Source organism: Primulina huaijiensis, chromosome 14 (assembly GCF_012295235.1).
Source record: "Primulina huaijiensis isolate GDHJ02 chromosome 14, ASM1229523v2, whole genome shotgun sequence".
NCBI lineage: Eukaryota > Viridiplantae > Streptophyta > Magnoliopsida > Lamiales > Gesneriaceae > Primulina > Primulina huaijiensis.
Window position 1 is genome coordinate 13,486,361 of NC_133319.1, and position 17,018 is coordinate 13,503,378.

Below are 17,018 nucleotides of genomic sequence, written 5' to 3' on the forward strand. Positions count from 1 at the left end.
CCTTCCGGATCTCCTAGAAGCTTGCGTTTCTTCAACTAGCTGTTGGGGTGTGGGTGCTATGATTTTACAAGTGGGTAGTTCTCAAATCTCTTTGAGTTCTATCATTCCACATTTTCTATCCAATAGAAACTCGTTCACTAAAAATATGACATTTTCTTTGAAACAAACATATTTGTTTCATTGGGAATCATAGAAATAAATCCAATAAAATTCTTTGGATATCCCACAAAGTAGCCCAAATTGGCTCTACTATCTAATTTGTCTCTCATTGCATGTTTTACATAAGTAGAACATCCTCATATTCTAAAGAAATAATATTTGGGAGGCTTTCACATCCATATCTCATATGGAGTTTTATTTACTACCTTTAAATAGACTTGGTTCAACAACATTGCCACAATTTTCAAGCGCAAATCCCTTAAGGAATGGCGTCAGTCCATTGAATCTCATCATAGATCGAACCATGTTCATCAATGTCCGATTATGAAGTTCTGATATACAATTCAAATGGGGTGTGACAAGTGATGTCCACTGTGAGAGAATCTCATTCTCCTTAAGGTAGTCTTAAAATTCGGTACTTCAGTACTCTCCACCTCGATCAGATCAAAGTGTTTTAATACTCTTTGGATCAAGGGATGTTGGCTTGTGTTATAGAGGAGTACACACTACAACAAAAGTCGCAGAAGATTTTGTTGAGTCAGTTTATGCAGGTTATCTACATTCCTGGAAGCCTATTATGGTGTATATCTTTACAGCATATGGTGGAGCCATAAGTTGGAGAGATAGCTTACAAAAGATCGTGGCGCTCACAACTACAGAGGCATAATATATAGCTATGACAGAAGCTATAAAAGAGGAAATTTGGTTACAGGACATCATAAAAGAACTTTGTATCATTCAAGAAGACATGGTGGTGCATTGTGATGGTCAAAGTGCACTACACCTCATGAAAAATCAAGTTCATCATGATAGATCAAACACATGATTCAAAGATGTATTGTAAACTCTATTCAATTTCTTCATAGACGAGTTCTAAATGATGCCTCAGATGTTGTTTTGGAATTGCCTTCATTCGCTACAGGTGAACATGTTTAATAAAGATCTTATTTAAAAGATCTTATTAGTTGCTGTTTACACAATTTTTCCTTGCGTCGCTTTTGCCAAATAAAATTCGTTTGTCAACAAGCGACTAAATGGAGTCGAACCATTCATCAATGTCTAAATCTTTCGTGTTTAGCATTTTTTGAAAGGTACCATCTCCTTATAGGATATGAGTGGGTACTTGACAGCAGGTCTCAGTCCCAACTTTCTTGTATTGTAGCAATGAAGTTTAATGAAAACTTTTCTCCAAGGCAGACAGAACTAGAGTAAAGCTAATTATTATTATTATTATTAGCTAAAAGCCTAAAACAAATTAAAGGCAGTGATACATTAATCGAATTTATGAGGTGATGGAGGTACATGTTTAATTCAATATATAATTTAAAGTAAAAAAAATTGCATTTTAGAATTACACAAAAAAAAATTGTGTATATATTTTGATACTTACGGGAAATTTAGGGTCCGATTCCAGCAAGTGTCACTAGTCCAGACGCAGGTTTCAAAATTATCCTGAGCCTGAAATCACGAATAAGATCGTTAGAAGGGGGCCAAGAGGGTGTCCTGGCGTAGCCCCTCCGACGCTCAAGTAAGAGACTGGGGATATAAGTGGAGAGCAGCTAAGGATGCTGCTGAAAAATAATATAGTGAATGAATATATTAAACACTCAAACCTGATATTTATAGGAGAATACATGGACCCTTGACGGGCTTTTCTTCTATTTAGGCTAGGAATGGACAAGAGATGATACCTTTAGTTTTTAAAACAAAAAAAAATCATAAATTTTAAATTCTGAACAGCCAATTTTATATTTCTCTAAAATACTAATTCAACAAATCAATAATATGCAACTGTTATTTTTTTTAATAAATATCACCAATAATTATTTTTTAAAAAATTATTGTATTTTTTTTTACACATACACAAAATGTGTATTTTTTTAATAAGTATTAAATTCTACTTATAGCTTTATATACATTTTATTGTATATTTATTTAAGACAATATAATGAATGTATAAATGCAAAAGAAATACATAAAATTCAATAAGCGGATGAGTCTATTTATTCTGGTATTTTTTCTGTCTTTGTGTAATATTTTGTAATATTATTATACATTTTTAGAATATTATATGTGATTTTTTTAATATAATTTTTATGTTTTTTTTAAAGAATTAATTTAATGAAAAAATAGGACTTATTTTATTGTTTGTGGGGCCCAATTAGGTAATTTTTCTCATGCCCAATAAGTCATCCCTATTCTTTTATCATTTGAAATTAAAATCTCTTAATTTTCTTCAACGCCGACGAGAAATCGACAGCTATCTATTTTTCTTTTTTTTAAATATCTTTTCAGACTCTTCCATTTCTGTTGAGCCTTAGCGATCTCCTCCTTGGCCAAATGGCTCTGCAACTGCGACTATGTTGCTATTAAATTAAGTGAAATGGTTAGATAGGATAAAAATATTAAAAAAATCGAGTAGTCGATTGATAAGAATGAATCACATAACTCTTTTAAAACTTTATTTTGTCATATCCGTGCTTATCTGGAATTTTTATTCAGAATTTTACGCTTAAATAGCCATATTTTTATTGTGGGTAGGTTTGACCAAAAAGTGTAGAACGTTTAATTTTGGAGATAAGGTTAAGAAATTTAATGTCAAGTACGAAAGATTCTCGATAATGAAAAAAATAATTGATGAATAGTTTTTCATATGTTTCAAGAATATTTATGATAAGATTGAGGAAGTTTTATGATCTTGTAATAAATTTGGGTTAGAAAAATGATTTTTATCATATTTGAAGTTGTCAAGATGGAGTTTTGGAAGAAGGAGAAAAACAGAAGAGATCCTAGAACAAGATGGGGCCACGCTTTTTGTCTGTTTCACTTTTATCTTGTAACTGCATGAAAGAGCTCAAAATTAATGATAAAAATACCATATTTTAAAAATTTTAATTATGATGTTTGATTTATAGAATATTATTTAGAGAGAAAAACTTTTAGAGTTGAGATAAGACAAGATTTGATACAGTTTTTATTATATTACATAAAAACTCAATCTTCCTTATTGATACTCTGTCCTATCATAGTAGGAGGAGATTTATTTTTGTAATTTATTTTTTACTATATCTTCTCTCTCCTATATATACATAAAATACTACAATTTCAAACGATTTTTCATCATCGAGATGAGAAGAACCACTTGGGTTTTTCACGATCTGGACGTGAAGAACAAGAAGGAGAAGATGCAATGGACGAGCAAAATTCAGGCGTCATCGCTGAGATTTCTTCTTTTTATTTTTATCTCTTTAATTTAATGAATTCAAACATTATATTTTTGTCTAGTTTTGATTTTATCGAGTAGTCGTCTTATGAATGAGATCACAATAGTACCAAACTTGTGAACTTTATTTGCATATTGGATTGATTGTAGTTTTGATTTTATGGAGGAGTCATCTTATGTATTTTTATTTAATTAAATTAAATTCAATTAAAAATAATTAGATTGTTAAATAAAAATAAGATTATTAATTCTATAAATAGATAGAGAATTTCATTGTGACTTTAGAATAATTATTTTTTGATCAAATCTAATATATGACAATAATTGATGTTTGGTAATGTCATGCGTTCCGATTATTATATTTTAATTTGAATTTCTCTTAAACTTAATCCGTTATTTAATTGAATTATGTTATTTGCTTTAGAATAATTTAATTTATTTTAATTAATTTAATTATTTACAAAAATCACTTTTTTATTTAACCTAGATTAAATTAAATAATTTATATCATACTAATTCAATAACAGTATATGTTGGAATGACTTGGACTTCATCCAACTATATTATTATTTGACTTAGTACACTTACTAGTTTTACCAATCGAAATCGTCAGTCATGATCTATATGAAACCCGACTGGATTTAAATTAGTCGGGTTCAGTTTTTTTATTCGAACTACCCGATTAAGTGTACCTATCGGTCCGTTCCTAGTGAATAAAACAACCGGGAGTTATCATCTTAATAAACATACATATAACAATATTTATATTATGCTAATTTTATACATTTTAGATTTCGAAATAATTCTGTAATAATAATTATAAAATATAATATGTTTCATAAAAAAAATTAAATAATTATAACTCCTCGATTCATTGACTAAAATTATTTTGGACAAAGTTCTGGAAGAGGAAACCTCAGTCAGAAAAAGCGAGCAACGAAAGAATGACGAGATCTATTATTCATAATCGGATGTGGCGTTGAATTGAATGTTCATTTCTGCGATGAGGTTTAGGGTTTAATCTGACAACTTTTTGTATCATTTGCTCAGGTATCATATTGCTTACCAGCCTTCGTCCGATCAATTTATTGTTGATATTATCGCACAAATCCATGATAAAAAGAATTGAGCTGCCGATGGAATTTTGTGTGTGATCGATTTGCCTTCCAAGTTCCAATGTGTTTATTTAACGTTCCCTTTGTTTTTCTGCGCTTCGGCTTCATTAAAGTGTTTGAATTTTAGTTCATTTCATCGGGAACCTCAGTTATTTTGCTCGCTGTTGCAATTGCGAGGGATATATTTGTTTTGTACATCTTTCGTTCTTGTTTATGTTTGTTCTAATAGATTTGAATTTATTGATTGTTATTTTGATTTTTGGTTAGTTGGTACTTCTACAGGTAGAATTGTGCTAAAAATACTCGTATTTATTGATAATTCACGTCCTTCTTCTTTCGTTGAGTAGGGTGTTTGTGGGTAGGAAGACAGTTCAAAGTGCTTATCCTTAGCAAGAGAAGTGTGGAAGGTTGGATATATATCCTTTCTTTGTAAGATTTGGTGAATTGTGATGGCTTGGTTTAGAGCTGGGTCTCAGGTGGCAAAGCTTGCTGTGAGGCGAACTATATCACAAAGTGCTTCATACTTAGCAAGAACTCGGCTCTCTCCTGTGCATAACCGACACTTTCACTCCACAGTTTTTAAATCAAAGGCCCAATCAGCTCCTGTTCCTCGTCCTGTTCCACTCTCCAGGTTGACTGATAGCTTTCTGGATGGGACCAGCAGTGTTTATCTTGAAGAGCTACAGAGGGCATGGGAGCAAGATCCCAATAGCGTTGATGAATCATGGGACAACTTCTTCAGGAACTTTGTAGGTCAGGCGAGTACATCACCTGGAATTTCTGGCCAAACGATACAAGAGAGTATGCGGCTTTTGTTGCTTGTGAGAGCTTACCAGGTTTTTGGTCACATGAAAGCTACATTGGATCCACTGGGCTTGGAACAGAGGCCCATTCCTGATGATCTAGACCCAGCCCTTTATGGTTTGTCAGAAGCTGATCTTGATAGAGAATTCTTCATTGGTGTTTGGAGAATGCATGGGTTCTTGTCTGAGAATCGTCCAGTGCAAACTTTAAGGGCTATATTGACTAGATTAGAACAGGCTTATTGTGGAAAAATTGGTTATGAATACATGCATATTACAGATCGTGAAAAGTGCAACTGGTTGAGAGACAAAATTGAGACTCCAATACCGATGGAGTACAGTCATCAGAGGCGAGAGGTGATCCTTGACCGGCTTATTTGGAGTACTCAATTTGAGAATTTCTTAGCAGCAAAATGGACTGCAGCCAAGAGGTTCGGGCTTGAAGGTTGTGAGACATTGATTCCCGGCATGAAGGAGATGTTTGATAGGTCAGCTGATCTCGGGGTAGAGAGCATAGTTATTGGAATGTCGCACAGAGGAAGACTGAACGTTCTGGGAAATGTTGTCAGGAAACCACTGCGACAAATATTTAGCGAGTTTAGTGGAGGTACAAAACCTGTGGATGAGGTCGGCCTTTACACTGGAACAGGAGATGTTAAATATCATTTGGGAACTTCCTACGATAGGCCAACTCGGGGTGGTAAGAGAATTCACTTGTCTTTGGTTGCTAATCCAAGTCACTTAGAGGCAGTGGACCCTGTTGTGGTAGGGAAAACTAGAGCCAAACAATATTACTCTAATGATGTTGACAGAACAAAAAACATGGGTGTCTTGATACATGGTGATGGTAGTTTTGCTGGACAAGGTGTTGTCTATGAAACCTTGCATCTTAGTGCTCTTCCAAATTACACCACTGGCGGGACCATTCACATTGTAGTGAACAATCAAGTAGCATTCACTACCGACCCTCAAGCAGGAAGATCTTCACAGTATTGCACAGATGTTGCCAAAGCTTTGAGTGCACCAATTTTCCATGTCAATGGTGATGATGTAGAGGCAGTTGTTCACGCCTGCGAACTTGCTGCGGAGTGGCGGCAGATATTCCACACTGATGTTGTGGTTGACATTGTGTGCTATCGTCGATTTGGGCACAATGAAATTGATGAGCCATCCTTCACTCAACCTAAAATGTACAAGGTCAGTTCTGTATATTACCTTTTATGGTTCAAACGTTTGTTGATTTACTGGTATCTTTACCTTTTATTTCTGAGATTCTTTTTAAAAGTTCATTCTTACTGATGCCCGATATTCAGCCGTGCGTTGATTATTGAAGCTTCTTAATCTCTTACTTCAATGCCTTTTATAGGTTATACGGAATCATCCTTCAGCACTTGAGATTTACCAAAAAAAACTGCTAGAATCTGGTCATGTGAACAAAGAAGACATTGATAAGATAAGCAGCAAAGTCCTAAAAATTCTCAATGAAGAATTTGTTGCCAGCAAAGACTATGTCCCTCAGAGAAGGGACTGGCTTTCAGCTTACTGGACTGGTTTCAAGTCTCCTGAACAGCTTTCACGTATCCGTAACACTGGGTAACGCTATATTCGTTATTCATATTATGCAGTTCTTTATTGCTTAATGCTTATTGTGTAATTTACATGTTCTATTTTTCAGAGTCAAACCTGAGATTTTGAAGAATGTTGGCAAGGCTATCACTACTCTGCCTGAAAATTTTAAACCTCATAGAGCAGTGAAGAGAATTTTTGAGGACCGTGCCAAAATGATTGAGACAGGGGAGGGTATTGACTGGGCGGTGGGAGAAGTACTCGCCTTCGCGACATTGCTTGTAGAAGGAAATCATGTTAGATTGAGTGGACAGGATGTTGAGCGAGGTACTTTCAGCCATAGACACTCTGTTCTACATGATCAGGAAACTGGGGAACAATACTGCCCTTTAGACCATGTCATGATAAACCAAAATGAAGAGATGTTTACTGTAAGTAACAGGTATGTTCTGGTACTATGTCTGCTCTATATTTCAAGTTATGTGAATGCGATCGATCTTAGTTTCCTTTTTCATGCTCTGGTTGACCTTTTTGTTTTTGGTGGATTATTTTGGAGTGTATTGATCGTAGTAACTGTAAGTAATAAAAATTTAACTTCAAACCATTCTAAATGATATTACTCTATTTTCCTTTGTAACCATTAACAATGCTTTGTAAATTCTTCTTGTTTATGCATAAATGAATTGCAGTGAACATCACTTCAAGACATGTCTAATTCATTGTACTGAGTCAAGGAGAGATACTTTTGAAAGGACGAGAAATCTGATTGAATTTGTTTGTTTTTCAACCTTTTGTGTGTCGTATGGTTGCTCTTGTCAGAAAATCCTAACAAAATAACCTGTTATATTTATACTTCTGGTTTTTTCTTGGATTTATTTATTTGAATTCATATGCTTTCTGCTGGTTAAACTTATATATTTGAATATACCTGTTTCAAACAAAGATTAAGGTAGTGTTTGGTTGAGCTTTCAATTCAATTATAAAGTTTTGCAAAAACATATTGAAATAGTATCTGGGCATAGATTTTGATGTTATGTGCAAAGGGAGATTTATCGTAATTTTATTCGGAAAAAAATTGGAGTGTAATGATTTGTAGAAAAAAGAATGATTGTGCGACTATTATGCTTTTTGTTTTTTATTTGAAATGGGAAATGAATGGTGGGGTAAAATTTTTGGAAAAGAAAATGATTGGTGGTGATTTTATTTATACATCTAGAAATGGTTGGAATCTTGAGTTTAGTCAAACCAAAACATTCCATAAAATTTTTTTAGTCCCATGGATTCAAGTTGGATTATTTTATGATACCAGGCTAATGGTTTGACTAATTACCGTGGTATCAAGATAGCTAGGAGGGAATATTCTTCTTGGGATTAGATGAAATACCTGCCTTACCCAATGAAACAAGTATCCGTCCTGAATCTTATCAAGCCCTAGCATGCATCAAGTCTTAAGTATAAGTATAAAAAAATTGATGATTGTTAAATGGACAACTTAGTTTTAACATCAGGTTTAGTTTACATGCTGTCATTTTCTGCAGCGTTGATTTCAAACCTAAAGCATCAAAGAATGAATATAAATATAGCTCTAGTTTGTGAGGCAGAACAGATTAAAAGCAGAAATAATAAGTGACGTGACTGAATTAATAAGTAATAAGTGACAAATACAGTAAGTAGTAAATTCTCATACGCTAGTTTTCCTCATCAGCATAATTCTGCTCACTTTTATTGTGCTTATAATGGAACCTGTAAACCCATGATCCTCCTCTTCTAAGGTTGACATTGGCCTCTTCTGTCTCCTTATCAATTTATTGACATGCTATAGTGACAGATAGAGTTAGTGCCCTAAAAAATTTGGTACAAAAGGAGCAAATTTTAGCATGCCGTTAGCTGTATTTACTCCAATAGCTACATGCAAAGAATTTTGTTTTATGAAATTTATTGCAATTTTTTTTTAATAAAATGGAACTTTGAGAAAACATGTTTTCATTTGTCGATACTATTTCAAGAGGTTCTAGAGCACCGAAGAAGCATGTGCTTTACTGCACACTAATGCTTGAAAAAATGAAATGGTTCATTGTGAGGCCCTGTGCTCAAGCATATTCTTTTTGACTCTTTGAGAACTTTGATTTTGATAAAAACCAAAGTCATGGACCCATGTTGTAACATTGCTTCCCATATCTCATCTATGCAACAAATGGAAAAAAAAGGAAAGAAAACTAGACTGTCTTTCAAGTATTTACAAAGGGTAATTCCTTACCCTTTATTCTCTCAGTAAGTTCAAAGACTGAGATACCTAATTTTCTAAAAAAGCAAACCATGTCAAAATGTTATCCTAATTAGTGGAATTCTAGTTAAATCTAACTAATTTGGAATAATATAATATCCAACAGACTATAAGTTTCCATCACTGCACTGAAGTTAAATCACCATGCTTCACTTTGGACTGCTACAATGAAATGTAAAATACTTGAATGATGATATCTTCTGCTCATTTGCATGAGCTTTATCAATGTTTTGCTGTGGGTTGACCTAGTGGTTGAACCTTTGCATTGTTGATGTGGTTCATTTTCTAATTTGAGATTGTTTTCATTGTCATATTGTAGTCATCACCTTACACAATTAGTTCTCATGGTTTACATGATATTTTGATTCCTCATTGCTTTTTAAAATTAACTTTAATAATTTTGTGGCTACCATGAAAAATATTATTTATTAATTACTACTGGGCTTTCTCCAGCTCTCTTTCAGAGTTTGGAGTTTTGGGATTTGAATTAGGTTATTCGATGGAAAATCCCAATTCTCTAGTGCTGTGGGAAGCACAGTTTGGTGATTTTGCCAATGGAGCTCAGGTGATATTTGACCAGTTTGTGAGCAGTGGGGAGTCCAAGTGGTTACGTCAAACTGGATTGGTTGTGCTGCTACCCCATGGATATGATGGTCAAGGCCCTGAACATTCAAGTGCGCGTTTGGAGCGTTTCCTTCAGGTATTGTTATTATCTCCATCATCCTGTTGCTTATCCCGATTTTAATTTTTTTTTTGTTTACACTGTTATTTTATAAACCTACTTGTAACAAAAAAAATGTCTCCTCTAGGGAGCCTTTCTTGTACACGTATTTCCTTCATTTGGGGACTGTCTTCTTGTATTATTAAGTTGTTTCTATTTTTCCTTATTTGGTGACTGAGTGGATTCTCTTTGTGTATTGACCTCGAGATAGAATAGAATAGAAGATCATTAAAACCGTTGGGTGTTTTGTCGAGCCCCTCTTATTTTCCCTGGCACATGGGACAAAGTGCAGCCATTCAAAAGATTGTTGGAGGTTTCTGAAATAGATTCCTATGCTTTGTATGGCTGTCCCCGTGTGGACGATTGATGTCCAATTTCAGTGATCTACTCTATGATGATGGCTCTGAAGGTCCTCACATCTTTTTGCCTGAAGATTTGTCTGATGAAATGTAAATAAATATTATACCAGTTATACCCCTTTCTTATTTTTAAATTTTTTAAAAAATTTAGGGAAGGAGAGAGGGTACGGACTAGATGATATGTTACTTGGATCTTATGTTGAAGGGCTTTGGGGTTATGTAACTAAAAGAGATCATTAATGTCAAATTAAACAAGTGACTTTGTATCATGTTGGGGTGGAATTTATGATATTTCCTATCTTCTAATGCGTTTTTTTGGTATTGTCAAACTGTTCCATTTTAAACATTGAATTATTGAGTAAGTTTCGATGTAGAAATCACTTTTTTTTTCAACTTTTTTTTTTAATCTTCGGGCATCTTATCTTTATCATAATTGAAGCGAATTCAGCAATATTGTGGTGCATGATGGAAATTGGTATTTTGTGCAATGCTATAAATTTGTTGTTTCCTTTGCATAATGGCTTATAACATTTTCTGTGATCGCTTATTTGCCATCTACCTTGACGAAGAAGTCTCACTTTTCTTTTGTATTTTATCAAGGAATAATAAATTGACTATTTTTTTTGTATTGCAGATGAGTGATGATAATCCTTTTGTAATACCTGAGATGGATTCAACCCTTAGAAAACAGATTCAAGAATGCAATTTTCAAGTGGTGAATGTAACTACTCCTGCTAATTATTTCCATGTTTTGCGGCGCCAAGTAAGTGAATTTGGATAGATACAGCTGTATTATTCATACGAGTCTCGTACATTCCTTATGTTCTTAGTTCTAACCTTTTCTTATATATGTTTCAGTTACACAGGGATTTCCGTAAACCTCTTATTGTTATGTCACCCAAGAACTTGCTTCGTCATAAGGACTGCAAATCCAATTTGTCTGAGTTTGATGACGTTCAAGGTCACCCTGGTTTTGACAAGCAAGGAACCAGATTTAAGCGGCTTATAAAAGACCAGAATGATCACTCGGATCTTGAAGAGGGTATTAGACGGCTAGTTCTCTGCTCAGGAAAGGTGAGATATTTTTTTGTCTTTCCTACTTTCCTTGCTAGTTCCTACTGAGTACTGTCTTGTCACCATTTCACTTTTTGTTTTGACTTTTTTTGTTTTCGTGGGTTGATGGTAGGGTGTGCATGCACCAAGTTTTATGATAATTTAGATTTATCTTGCCATAAGATGATTAATTAAGATGTCCAGGTAATGGTTCTGAAGAAAGGATACGGTACCCTTCAGAGAATTACAAAGTTACCGCAGTATGGCTAGGAAATTTATATTTTTGTTGTAAATTTATTAATTTATGGAATATAATTTTGTTGTTGTTTATTTGCAGGTCTACTATGAGCTCGATGAAGAAAGGAAAAAAGTTGGTGGGAAGGATATTGCAATTTGTAGGGTGGAACAACTTTGTCCATTCCCTTATGACCTCATCCAACGTGAATTGAAGAGATATCCAAGTATGACTTTAAAAAGTTTGCTAGCATATCAGTATGTTATCCAAACACTGGAGCATTTAGGATGGTCTTTACTTGATAAAGTGTAGACTATATCAGTTACATAAAAACTATATTGAGGTATACCAAAAGTGTCGGTTTGTTATATATTCTACTAACTTCTGGTTTCATTTTTTACTATTGTTTTAGATGCTGAGATCGTTTGGTGTCAGGAAGAGCCCATGAACATGGGTGCATACAGCTATGTTGCTCCTCGTCTAGGCACTGCAATGAAGGCACTGAGTAGAGGTACTGTTGATGACATTAAGTATGTTGGCCGTGCTCCATCTGCCGCAACAGCTACCGGCTTTTACCAAGTTCACGTGAAAGAGCAAACTGAATTAGTCCACAAAGCTATGCAGCCCGATCCAATCAATTCTTGAAATTTAAGTGGTCAAGTGATTGCAGTGAAGCCTTTTTCTGTGTTTGAGACTTTTTTCACATTTCAAATGGGCAGCTGTTTCAAACTTCAAAGGATCATATTGTTATTTTTGTGAGAATAAAGATACTGTCTGAGACTCTGAAATCAATGTAGTCATTGATGAAATATTACTTTTATGCCAGCATTTTGTAAAAGAGTTCGACATTTTTGTTATCATGTGTATTCATTGCCACGTATCTTCTATTTTACAAGCAGAAGAGTTCTGGTGATTTTTTCGAGTTTATCAAAGTGATCGAATGTTTTTGTTCATGATTTGGAATCTTGATATGGCTAATTTGAATTGGCTATAAAAAGTTGATCTTTTTGCAGTATGGTTGATTCTGTTTAATGATATTGACGTTCGTAAACACATGTTAATATTGATTTCTTGGTGCAAGTGGCAGATTAAACTGGAACCACTCTGCAGCTTTCATGATTTGATTCGGTTTGTTCATTTGTTCGGCTTTGGTTCGTAGAAATGCAAGTAAACAACCTCTCAAATTTTGAACCACTGGAATTCTCGTTTTGTGACAGACCAAATCGAAATCCATTCCAACCAAGTAATTGATCATAATCGAAATAAGATGACGCAATAAGTTACGAAGTGTAATAAAAGTCGCCATCGTTCTTTCTTATAAAACCATAAACTTCGACTTTATGTAACACTCGCCATCACTCTCTTATAAAACTAGAAACTTCGACTTTGTCACCTAAATATTTGTCTTATTTGCATAAATTCTTGTTTGTAGCCTGAGTAATAAGGTACTATACACTATCTTGTATAAAAATATTTCAGATTTGGTAGTAATACTTGGGGGCTGTGAAACCAAAGTTTCTGTAAACTTGAGCACCGAAACACAACTAAAAATCTCTACAAAGAATCTTAATGCTGATATTCCCAGCACTATGGCATCTGCACCAAATATAATATTATTAATTAATTACTAATTCTCCTCCCACCACATCATCTCAATAGAATAATGACAACAGAATTGATAACAAATCGTAATCATATCACATCAATCAAGCTCATATTGCATTAACTGTCGCATAACTGGAAATTCTAACAGGATTTTATAACATTAAACCATTGCACAAGAACCATCGTAAACAAGTCTTGGAATTTCTTGCAGGGAGCAAGAAAAACTAAACTGGCCAAAATCTTGAACTTCACTTCACTTCACCACGAAGGAAGTATCCCACCAAACATTAGTTACTAACCAAGATCTTTAAACTTCATACATCTTTCAGGCTTTCTGCAAAAGGCAATGCAAAATAGAATGAGTTTCAGAATCCAACATTGATTAGATGCACGATGATTGCAGAGCATATGACAAAACTTACCTGCATGGGAAGGTACAGTTTAAACTCTGGTGGGAGTTCCTCCTCTGAATATAGGCGATCAGAGAAGTATATTCTTCTCAGGCGGCAATTCGCGTGAACCTGAACTCTCAGTGTCTCCACGTAGTTGGTTCCATAAGCTCGTCGAGTCAGATCTGAAAGGTTAAGCTGGATTTGATTCCATCCCTCATCCAATTTCAATGGCATGGTGCAAATAAAAGGCTTAACTCTAGTGACAGCCTGCAGTGGATGTGAATACTTCACAATCTAAGAATACAAAAATATTTCTCCACAAATGGCAGTACCCGAGAGAGAAACATCGAGTATATGGAAACACGCGAGTACATTAACTTTAAAATCACCAAAACATAGTTCATTCACCAGCCTCTTGGAAATCTCTACGCGAACAATTTAGTTAACTTATCAAAAAAGTTTATGAAAAATATTACTGCCTGTCACAAAAATCACGATGTCAAAGCTTTATATAAACAAAATATGATGGTTGATAATCTCTGCAAGTTTTCTCCATTCTTTTCAAAATCTGATAGAGAACAAACACGGAAATAGATTTCCTCTATCTATCTTTCCTCAACCAATGAGTTACTCAAATAACATAAAAAATTGTAATGGGCTCTAAAGTCTTCTAAGTTCAAGATGCTTGACATTTAATTTTATTGGATAACATATTTTTGGGGCAAGTAAATGCATTTGTAATAGTTTTTGCTTTGTTGAGAAATTACGAGTTTCGATACACAAACATTGAAAACATATGGACAAAAAGCAATTATATTGAAAACATATGGAAATGCTAAGTCAAAGCATGTGGCATTGAAAACATATGGAAATGCTAAGTCAAAGCATGTGGCATATGTGTAATATTAGAGTATACAACAGCATACATATCATAAAACATGTTCTTTGAAAATAAGTTTATTCGGTATCCGAATTATGCGCTGCATTGGTGTCCAAGTGTAGTATTCATTAATATCTTAATAAACACATTGCAAATTACACTTCAACAAAGATAATGAAGCCACAAACCAACTTATCAATACAGATAGAGGCATGGTATCAATGGTCTAGCAAATATGTCTAACATCCTTCGCTACCATTCTAAAGCAAGCCTTTATCACATTGAAATGTGTGTAAGGGGAAAGTACGCATAGAACTCTAAGGTCACTGTTGTTTTCTTTCAAGTTGTCATTTAGCATGGGAAACATACAAAACACATTCGTCGTTCATTTTGGGATTTCAAATAATACCATAAGTATGAAGTTCATGAAAAAGAAGTACATCAATCAGAAACAATACACGCACAAGATAGAACGTCAAGGATATATTACTTAAAATGCACACACACTAACTATTTGCCACAGATTTCGGAAGTTTTGAGTGAATTCATCGAACCCCATGACAATAAGAGTAGACCTTCATTCCCAGAGTTTTACAAGATGTAATTTATACCATCTAAGATTTGATGGAACAAATACAAGATACCCATGCTTTCTATGCTGCTCAAATATCTAGGGTCTTAGCACAAATACAATGCCATTAAACATAAACAAGGAAAAAAAATTTAAAAAATACACTATCAATGTTATTTTCTAACAAAAAGAACATCACCTTATGATTGACTTGAGCTACATAATTACATCAACCACACAAATGAAAGTCAACAATAAATGAGTAAAGCAGAGATAGCAATAAATGAGTAAAGCAGAGATAAAAGGACAAGCGATATGCTAAGTGATTAATCCTAAATCCTAAAATGTATAAAAATAACTCACAGACTTGGAAATTTGATGCCCGAAATCTTCGACGAACATTTTTATCATCCAGAACCTGAATCTCAAATGTGAAGTACTTCTTCATGTTTTTCACAATCATGACTAAGAACGGCAGCTTGATACCAAGTGTTGCAGTTGGATCAGCAGGACAAGTAATATATGCGGTTTGGACATTTGATCCAACTATTTCGAGGACATTAGATTGTATGTCATCATCTTGCAATCTCTTGATTTGGCCATTAGTAACTGACAGATAATTTTTTCCCATTAAACTATAGCTAAACATAAAAAAAATTACAAAATGATTACTCCACTACCATGAAAACCTATTTGAGTGTACATGGTGAAAATGTTTCAAAGCATGATGTGGCCGGCTCTGTAGCACGTCTTTCACAAAAAGGCATTTTTCATGTAAACATAGGAATTGTATATAAATGAAAATAACGTCCTTTCAAAGCAAGATATTTTACTGTTCGTCACCTAAAGTAATTTGATTTAAACATAGTACAAAGAACATAGGAGAAGACATCAATACAGATATGAATTCCGTAGATGAAGAATAAACTGCTGTCACCATAAAAGAACCCCTTTAAGTATGAAATTTGCAAAAGGCATAATTTCTCGACTGCATACATACAACTGGAAAAAAAAACAAAATGTTTAAAAAACTCTACCTTCTTTATCCCAAATCTGTAAAGGCTTGCTTCTGAAGGGTGACAATAACCAGAAATTAGAACATAGCGATCAAAAAGCAATACAAGCTAAAAAAAATTAAAAAACACAACATACCCCAGGCTGTAGAGAATTGACAAGAAACCAGACTGGAAGGTGTTTTTAAACATTCGTTCAGCTGCTTCTGGAAAAAAATGAAATAATTAAAGTGATTAAACAGGTCCGATTTGCTCAACTCATGCTAAAGAACAAAGCGCCTATTTTCTCCTTCTCAGCTGCGTTGTTTCGACCCAGAATTTCTGGTTTTTGCCACGCTTCCGGCAACAGGACGGCGATGGATGCTGGGACGTGTGGTTTGCGCTGGTAGGGACTGTGCTTTGCTGGGAGAATTTTCTACACTACGCAGATTTAGGGTTTGGAGCGCCGGATTTGTGGGAAGCGGAAGAAAATCTCGTAAATACCATATTTTATCTTTTTTAAAATTAAATAATAATTTAACTAATATATAATTAAACGGGTCTTTTATTATGTTTTTCCTACTAATTAACTCACTATCAGAATTTCTTCTCTCTCTCCTCTTTTTTGCTCTATACTTTTATCAATTTCTAAATCAATTATCCTATCATGTGATGTGATTTGCTGTGTTTTTTCATCCATGAAGTCCATCATTTTATTATCATCGTATGAAAGATTGGGTGTAAAAATCTCGATGATTTCACTATGGTAAATAGCTATCTTTATTTTTATCTCACAATCATAATACTTCAGAAAATGCTCGGAATTAAATGCATCCGTCAGTGGTGATAGATAAAAGATTGAACTTCGAAACACTTTATAGGTTTTGGGAGATTGTAGTATTGGCTAACGATTTAGATTTTTGGCGATTAATTAATTGATTATTCTGCAGAAAATGATGAGCAAAAACCTGATGTCAGAAATATGAAAACCATGTAAATTGATTATTAGAAGTAGTACAACCCATTCTTTGATGATAAATAGATTATCTGGGTTTTTATT

General features: G+C 34.2%; 2 protein-coding genes across 2 annotated transcripts; one reads left to right on the top strand and one right to left on the bottom strand.

Annotated features, from left to right (window-relative positions):
• The first annotated feature begins 4,246 nt into the window (after positions 1-4,246).
• On the top strand, positions 4,247-12,530 carry LOC140956492 (uncharacterized). The gene is made up of 9 exons (XM_073413248.1): positions 4,247-4,432; positions 4,845-6,497; positions 6,667-6,893; positions 6,976-7,308; positions 9,604-9,850; positions 10,865-10,993; positions 11,089-11,304; positions 11,621-11,744; positions 11,931-12,530. Exons 2-9 carry the CDS (start codon positions 4,947-4,949, stop codon positions 12,161-12,163), a joined length of 3,060 nt encoding a protein of 1,019 aa, XP_073269349.1. The 5' UTR covers positions 4,247-4,432; positions 4,845-4,946; the 3' UTR covers positions 12,164-12,530.
• A 663-nt stretch (positions 12,531-13,193) lies between these two features.
• Positions 13,194-16,386, bottom strand: LOC140957562 (uncharacterized). Its single transcript, XM_073414874.1, has 6 exons — positions 16,350-16,386; positions 16,119-16,209; positions 16,004-16,035; positions 15,334-15,575; positions 13,546-13,782; positions 13,194-13,457 (listed from the first exon to the last, which is right to left on the bottom strand). Exons 2-6 carry the CDS (start codon positions 16,169-16,171, stop codon positions 13,449-13,451), a joined length of 573 nt encoding a protein of 190 aa, XP_073270975.1. The 5' UTR covers positions 16,172-16,209; positions 16,350-16,386; the 3' UTR covers positions 13,194-13,448.
• Between the last annotated feature and the right edge of the window lie 632 nt (positions 16,387-17,018).

Excerpts from the sequence above, each read along its gene's own strand:
- LOC140956492 (XM_073413248.1), top strand. The coding sequence starts at position 4,947 with ATGGCTTGGTTTAGAGCTGGGTCTCAGGTGGCAAAGCTTGCTGTGAGG. Across the intron at positions 7,309-9,603 it reads ATGTTTACTGTAAGTAACAG|CTCTCTTTCAGAGTTTGGAG; the intron begins GTATGTTCTGGT and ends GGCTTTCTCCAG. Across the intron at positions 10,994-11,088 it reads TCCATGTTTTGCGGCGCCAA|TTACACAGGGATTTCCGTAA; the intron begins GTAAGTGAATTT and ends TATATGTTTCAG.
- LOC140957562 (XM_073414874.1), bottom strand. The coding sequence starts at position 16,171 with ATGTTTAAAAACACCTTCCAGTCTGGTTTCTTGTCAATTCTCTACAGC. Across the intron at positions 15,576-16,003 it reads ACAGATTTGGGATAAAGAAG|TTACTAATGGCCAAATCAAG; the intron begins GTAGAGTTTTTT and ends ATTATCTGTCAG. Across the intron at positions 13,783-15,333 it reads TTCGGGCATCAAATTTCCAA|GCTGTCACTAGAGTTAAGCC; the intron begins GTCTGTGAGTTA and ends CATCCACTGCAG.